The sequence below is a fragment of the Oncorhynchus nerka genome, unplaced genomic scaffold, assembly GCF_034236695.1.
Source record: "Oncorhynchus nerka isolate Pitt River unplaced genomic scaffold, Oner_Uvic_2.0 unplaced_scaffold_1614, whole genome shotgun sequence".
Lineage (NCBI taxonomy): Eukaryota > Metazoa > Chordata > Actinopteri > Salmoniformes > Salmonidae > Oncorhynchus > Oncorhynchus nerka.
The window spans coordinates 1-8208 of NW_027039713.1; the positions used below are offsets into that span (position 1 = coordinate 1).

Genomic DNA, 8208 nt, shown 5'->3' on the forward strand with positions numbered 1-8208 from the left:
TGAAACCTGCCCTAGGTTGCCTAGATTATATAAAAATCTGCCCTAGGTTGCCTAGATGATAGAAAAACCTGCCCTATGTTGCCTAGATGATAGAAAAACCTGCCCTATGTTGCCTAGATGATAGAAAAACCTGCCCTATGTTGCCTAGATGATAGAAAAACCTGCCCTATGTTGCCTAGATGATAGAAAAACCTGTCCTAGGTTGCCTAGGTGATATAAAGTGAAAGCAAAACAGTTTAAATTATTTGTATGTCTTTCCTTCATCCCAGATGACATCTTATCAGAAAAGGATGAGCCGGAGAGCGAGGATGAGACCTATGAGGTGGTGGACCTGACAGAGTACGCCCGGAGGCACCAATGGTGGAGCATGGTGTTTGGGAATAACTCTGGTCCCCTCGCAGAGAAATACTCTGTGACCACGCAGATCGCGATGGGAGGGGTCACTGGCTGGTATGCAACCCAAAGCAAAGGTGTATAGGCTAAATATGCTTATTATACAAATGTCTGGATCTTTGGCCCCTCGGAAACACATCAACACATTTCACTGATGAAATGCATGGTATGAGTCGGTGATGTAGTCAAGTCACTTAACCTTGAGTCCCTAGTAGAGGTCGACCGATTAATCGTAATGGCCGATTTCAAATTTTCATAACAATCGTTAATCTGCATTTTTGGACACCGATCATGGCCGATTACATTGCACTCCACAAGGAGACTGCGTGGCAGGCTGACTACCTGTTATGCGAGTGCAGCAAGGAGCCAAGGTAAGGTGCTATTTAGCATTAAACGTATCTTATAAAAAACAATCAATCTTAACATAATCACTAGTTAACTACACATGGTTGATGATATTACTAGGTTATCTAGCTTGTCCTGCGTTGCATATAATCGATGCGGTGCCTGTTAATTTATCATTGAATCATAGCCTACTTTGCCAAACGGGTGATTTAACAAGCGCTTTCGCGAAAAAAGCACTGTCGTTGCACCAATGTGTACCTAACCATAAACATCAACGCCTTTCTTCAGGGTCAGGGTATATGCAGCAGTTTAGGCCGCCTGGCTCGTTGCGAACTGTGAAGACTATTTCTTCCTAACAAAGACAGCCAACTTCCCCAAACAGGGGATGATTTAACAAAAGCGCATTTGCGAGAAAAAAAAGCATAATCGTTGCACGAATGTACCTAACCATAAACATCAATGCCTTTCTTAAAAACTACACAGAAGTATATATTTTTAAACTTGCATATTTAGTTAAAATAAATTCATGTTAGCAGGCAATATTAAACTAGGGAAATTGTGTCACTTCTCTTGCGTTCATTGCACGCAGAGTCAGGGTAAATGCAACAGTTTGGGCCGCTTGGTTCGTTGCGAACTAATTTGCCATAATTTTGCGTAATTGAAGGTTGTGCAATGTAACAGGAATATTTAGACTTATGGATGCCACCCGTTAGATAAAATACGGAACGGTTCCGTATTTCACTGAAATAATAAATGTTTTATTTTTCGAAATGATGGTTACCGGATTTGACCATATTAATGACCTACGGCTTGTATTTCTGTGTGTTATTATGCTATCATTAAGTCTATGATTTGATATTTGATAGAGCAGTCTGACTGAGCGGTGGAAGGCAGCAGCAGGCTTATAAGCATTCATTCAAACAGCACTTTCGTGCGTTTGCCAGCAGCTCTTCGCAATGCTTCAAGTATTGAGCTGTTTATGACTTCAAGCCTATTAACTCCAGAAATTAGGTTGCTGTAACCGATGTGAAATGACTAGCTAGTTAGCAGGGTGCGCGCTAATAGAGTTTCAAACGTCACTCGCTCTGAGACTTGGAGTAGTTGTTCCACTTGCCCTGCAGGGGCCGCGGCTTTTGTGGAGCGATGGTTAATGATGCTTCGAGGGTGGCTGTTGTCGATGTGTTCCTGGTTCGAGCCCAGGTAGGGGCGAGGAGAGCTATACTGTTACACTGGCAATACTAAAGTGCCTATAAGAACATCCAATAGTCAAAGGTATATGAAATACAAATGGTATAGAGAGAAATAGTCCTATAATTCCTATAATAACTACAACCTAAAACTTCTTACCTGGGAATATTGAAGACTAATGCTAAAAGGACCCACCAGCTCTCATATGTTCTGAGCAAGGAACTTAAATGTTAGCTTTGGCACATATTGCACTTTTACTTTCTTCTCCAAACCTTTGTTTTTGCATTATTTAAACCAAATTGAACATGTTTCATTATTTATTTGAGGCTAAATAGATTTTATTGATGTATTATATTAAGTTAAAATAAGTGTTCATTCAGTATTGTTGTAATTGTCGTTATTACAAATAAATAAATAAAAATTGGCAGATTAATCGGTATGGTCTTTTTTGGGTCCTCCAATAATCGGTATCAACGTTGAAAAATCATAATCGGTCAACCTCTAGTCCCTAGTGTTCCAGTCCGAGTCCTTTATTCCCAAGTCGAGTCACAAGTCCCTTGGTAGTGCTAAAAGCTGTGGTCCAACCATTTAAAAATCAAAATTCTCTCCAACTGTTGGTACATTTTAAGGATATATCTAACATTTGCTGTTGTAGCTAGTAGGCCCCATATTTTAAATTATGCATCAGAGAGATTTTCTGACAACAAAGTCACTTCTGGTCCAGTCTGAGTTGAGCCATGAAAATTGAGACTTGAGTCCGAGTCAAGTCTGAGTCCTGGACTCGAGTACTACAACACTGCTATCAGTCACTCCTCTCTCTCACATTCAGGTGTGCAGGATACTTGTTCCAGAGAGTAGGGAAGATAGCTGCAACTGCCATAGGTGGAGGGTTCCTGTTATTACAGGTAAGAGATGCATCATATTTCTATTGAGTCAACGCTGGGTACATAATACATAATACACATCTCTATTCCATTTTTAAAAGTTTATTTAACTAGGCAAGTCCGTTAAGAACAAATTCTTATTTACAATGACGCCTACCCTGCCAAATCCTAATCCGCAAGACGCTGGGCCAATTGTGCGCTGCCCTTATTGGACTCCCAATCACTGCCAGTTGTGATACAGCCTGGAAACTAATCAGGGTCTATAGTGACGCCTCTAGCACTGAGATGCAGTGCCTTACTTCACATCAACTAAGGCGCCACTTGGGAACACCAATGACATCACATGTTACAACATGAACGGAGTGCCACTTCACATGCAACCCAACAATCCTCACTCATTTTCCTTTCTGCACCTTCTCCTGCAGATAGCGAATCACAGTGGCTACGTGCAGGTGGACTGGAAGAAAGTGGAGAAGGACGTGAACAAAGCAAAGAAACACCTGAAGAAGAGAACCAAGCAAGCAGCCCCTGAAATTAACTCCTTCTTCGAGGAGGTAAAGGTATTAATTACACTGCCTGACTTTACTAATCATTTCTTTATGGTAGGCTATTGTGCCTATAGTATTGCGTGATTCTATAAGGTGAACATGTTTGAGATGTGTGCGTGCTCATTGGTCCTTTACTGTTCATTTATTCCGTGAGACTAACACCAGTACCTGGGTGTGGGAGCTGCTTTTTGATTCAATTGGATTGCCAGTCCGCTTGAATCTCAGTGCCTTGCATTGCATGTACTTATGAGGAAAAAAAGGTATACTTAATTATCATATTTGGGGGGAAATAGCTAAGTTCATAAATACCTGAGTCATCCGCAGCCATTTGATGGACTAATAATGCAGCAACATCGCCCTCTAGCGAACTCACACTGTAAAAGCACATTTCTGGATTTATCACAAGCAGAAACTAAAGTATACCCTGCGTATAACAATCTTATTTTTCCATCTATTATCACTTATAACCCTTCAGTTATTGGAGGTGACCTCCACAGTCTGCTTGTTTCTCCTTCCCCTCTCTGCAGGCCACAGAGTTTGTCAAGAAGAACATTGTTCTGTCCAGCGGGTTTGTGGGTGGATTCCTCCTGGGCTTGGCCTCCTAATGCGTCGGGGCCAATTCACAACTGAGGAAGTCGTTACATAGAAGAAGGAAGCTGTCATTACTGTGAACTGAGTCACCACACGGATGTTGTCATTAACTGTGAATCGTTGTCTTTCTCCCAGCACGGAACTAGTCATGAAACGGGTTTGGGAGGAGGCTGAACATGTGAAGCTGCCACTTTATGCCCCCTGGCTGCTCTCTTCCGCTATTGCCCAACTGATCAGAGTCTAGCTTGTCCACCCTCTTTTATTCTATTTATCTGGTGGTTTCTGATCCAGGATCAGTTGTTTGGGCCTGTTGAATATGACATTTTTATACATATTCATAATCAGCACTACCCCAACATCAATGTATGTGAAAATGTCACGTTTCTATGTTTTGAATCAGCTATGTTATATATATTTGTTCACCATCATATGGTGTGCATCATGTGATTTGAATCCATTAGTGAAGTATGCCTACTCATAACTGGTTGAAATCACGATGCACACCAGATGATGCCATTAGAAAAACTAATTTTGACTTCAAAACATAGAAACATGGCATTTTCACATATGTTGATGTTAGGGTAGTTCTGGAGATGATGAATACAATGTTGAAAATGTTAGAAATGTCCCTTTAAGTGCACAACGCAACACCTCTTGATATACTACTAATATACTGTACCACACACTGGACATAGGATTCCTTGGCCCCTGTCTATCTGGTGCCCTCTTTTACCTGGAAGAACAGGTCTAGGATCAGGAATGTGTCCCAAATGCCCATAGTGCACTACATTTGACCAGAGCCCTATGTAGGAAATTAGGGTGCCATTTGGGACACAGGCCAGCTCTCTAATGTACTGTAGGTATATCAGTGTGCAGGTTAGCGTTTTTCATAAAGAATATTTTTCTGGGGGCAGCTCTGCAGAATGGTCACTAGTTGGCACAGCCACAAAATCTGATTTTAAATCTAACTGTAACCACACTGTTAACCCTAATGCCTAACCTTAAATTTAGACCAAAAAGTTTAATGTAGTTTTCATGAATTTTTACAATATAGCCAAGTCTGACTTTGCAGCTGGCCTATCCAGCGGATTTGCTTAGTTCTGCCTCCAGGGCAAGACTCATTCCAAAACATGTGAACCTGCTATCAGTGTAGTCATAGGAAAACATGTGATTTAGTCATGTGTAGAATATACTATCAGTTTTATAGATAGAAGGAAATGTACAGTATAAAGTCAGTGTTCAGTTGCTTATGAGTTGTTCCATATTGTGTCTTTAACTATTTAAATATTATGTATAGATTTGTCTTATGATTCTGTTTTGTCAAATAAAGTTGCCTGATTTTTGTTGGTTAGCAATGTTAACAGTTGTGTGTGTGGTCACTGGACTGCATGGCAGACATGCATACAATCAGGGCTTGGTGTGTACACTGAGTAGATTAACAGTCTTATCTTGACACGTTTAACTTCTCAACAATATGTTTATTTTGATTATTAAAGCCAGCATGACGTTCCGATTTTAGTAACTCTATGGCTGCCTTTACACAGGAAAACCAACTCCGATCTTTTGCCAAATTATTGGTATTTTGGCCGATCAGGTCAGATTTTTTGCCAGTAATTTCTGCAAAAGATCAGAATTGGGCTGCCTGTCTTAAGTGTAGTCTAGAGTTCCGTTAATGCAAATGTCCAGATTTTATGATGTGAATAGAATGGATGTGTCAGCATGGAGGATGGGTTTGTAATAACCACCATGCATGTCACAGCAGCAATGAATGAGCATTGTCACAATACTAAGATATTTCACCACTATGTCTCTGTATTCATCTACACTGTGAGATCTGCTTGAAAGGTACTGCATGTAGAAAGTGACAAAGATACTCCCCAAATCAATCTAAAATAAGTACTAATTGTATATTTTTTGTGTTTACCTCTGTCACAGAGTACAATATCAATTAAATTTAAAAAAATGTGTTTTTATTATATTAAATGCACATTGAATTGGGGTTTAATCCTGATAGGCTTTCTGTAGCTAGGGATTTAGTTCTGGATTTATAAAGTACTCTTTGTCAATTGACCTCCTTTCAAATAAAATTGTATTGATTTATTGTAATTTCATAATGTCCTGTCAGAGGCATATTGATTTGTGTAAATAATGACTTCAATGTCTATTGAGCTGAATGAAGCTGGAAAACAGAGGCAGCCATGATGTTACCTCACCAGAGTGCCTCTCTCTCTACTGTGTGTTACTGTAGTTGCCAGCACCACACTACCACTGGTCCCTCCCTGTTGCTATGGAAACTGCTCTTTTCTCTTTCTCTTCCGCCTGCTCTCTTGTGGTGTGGTGTGTCCTTCCTCTTCTCTGCCTTTCTCTGTTCTCTCTCTGTTTCTTTCTCGCTTTCTTTTCCAGTCCTGCCCTTTTCTTTGTTTTTACCTCTATCTATCTGTGAGTGTGCCCATGTGTAATGGTATAGGGTAGGGGGATATTAGAGTGGGGGAATGAGATGAGGCCCACTTCCACCATCCGATGACCACATCACCAACCAATCGATCATCAATAGCCCTTAATAGATCCAACCAATAGTAGGGTAAAGCCAGAGTATAAGCGCCATGGAAACTGCAAGTGATGTTTTATAATAGTAGTCGCCCTAGTGGCACCAGATACCGGTACACCTCAGTCAGGCTGTTCAGCAATTGTGTTATTAATCCATTGATCGTAATATAAGGGCTGCATCTTCATACTTAAACCTCTCCTCATATCTCCTTTATCTGCACTGATCTGGGGAAAAAATAGGAAAGGCGAATTCGATATGGTGCATGCATATACTAGGTACTGGCTTTCATCAGTTACTTCATATTAGTAGAGGAGAGACAGGAAACAAATTATAGTATTGAGATACAACCTAATCCATGCCTTCAGGCAGCTGGCTCCAAAGGGTCCAAGCCATACAATAGTTAACTCTGTCACAATCAGTTTGTTGAGAGCTGTCATTAATATGGTTACGCAATACCCTCTCTGTGGTACTAGTCAGTGGACAAAGTCAGAGATGAAACGTCAATGCATGTTAGAATAGCGATGTTCATTATTCATAGTACAATAATTCATAGTAATTAGTACAGTGAGAAGCTGCCTTTTTATACAAAGCATGGGTTATTAAACAACTGATAGATAGAGACCATTTTAGGCCTATCACACAAATTATTCATGAGAGAAAATTGAAAATGTATCAAATGGGACCATTTCTCCCTGAGTTGGAGTGAAATTGTCATCATAATGCTAGCCTGGGTAGACTGAAATGTTTGTTTCTGAAGGAAGATTCTGTGTGAAAGTACATTTATTTCTTATGTATTTGGGGTATAATACAGAGCCTATGACTAGTGGGTCTTGGATGTTATATTATTCCTGCATTGCATCTAGATTTGGAGTTCTTTATCATATAATTAGGAATTAGAATACTAGAATGGGTATGAACCTTCTTATGATGGCAGTGAGGTCAGCCATTTTGGTCAGGGAGTTGGTCAACCATGGTTTGCCAGTGCTGTTGTAAGATATTGTGTAAAATAATGAATTTGAAGAAAACTGTATAATTATATGACTATATTTAAGGTTGACAATAATTCTGTTACACAATTTCAGATATATCATGTGGCTTACTTTTATTTCCCTCCATAAATAAGTAAAATCAGGATAGACATTAATTCCAATTAGACTGGTTTGGATTTCTCCCTGGCTGCCATTTTCACCCCATTCTGGAACTTTTAGGGTTTATGACATAACCCCTCTGGTCATTTAATAAGATCTCTTTTTTTCCTGTATGACCACCTCAAGGGGGCAGTGTCAACCAATCCAGAGTGACTCACTCACCTGTGACGTTGTGACCGAATAATACAAATGCATTGGCGCAAGTGTGTCAACAATGTGGCCCAGGGATCAGTCAAAAGCAAAGCAGTGCATTCACTGCCATTAAGCCAATGAATTACCAGGTATTTACTGAAAAGGTACGTGGTAGAATGGTAGTTCTATTGCAATAACCTATGACTTAGGCTACATGGTTGTTTCTTTGGGATTCAATAGTACAAGAACCACTAGGCACCTTATTTTAATGTTTTAATAACCCACCCCCTCTTCGGAGGACACATATCTTCTTACAGCTTTTCTGCTACATATACATACATTTTATATACACTTTTATAACAACAAGTTAGCAATTTTGTTTCATTCTTATCAGACAGCATCTGATGCAACTCCGCAGACAGAACCAGCCC

General features: G+C 40.0%; 1 protein-coding gene across 1 annotated transcript; it reads left to right on the top strand.

Moving 5' to 3' along the window:
* Positions 1 to 269: 269 nt before the first annotated feature.
* On the top strand, positions 270 to 5310 carry LOC135568434 (FUN14 domain-containing protein 1; the record flags this gene model as incomplete). Its single annotated transcript, XM_065015218.1, has 4 exons — positions 270 to 450; positions 2756 to 2831; positions 3236 to 3364; positions 3886 to 5310. Coding segments are annotated over 4 exons (464 nt in total), but the record flags the coding sequence as incomplete, so codon positions are not given.
* Between the last annotated feature and the right edge of the window lie 2898 nt (positions 5311 to 8208).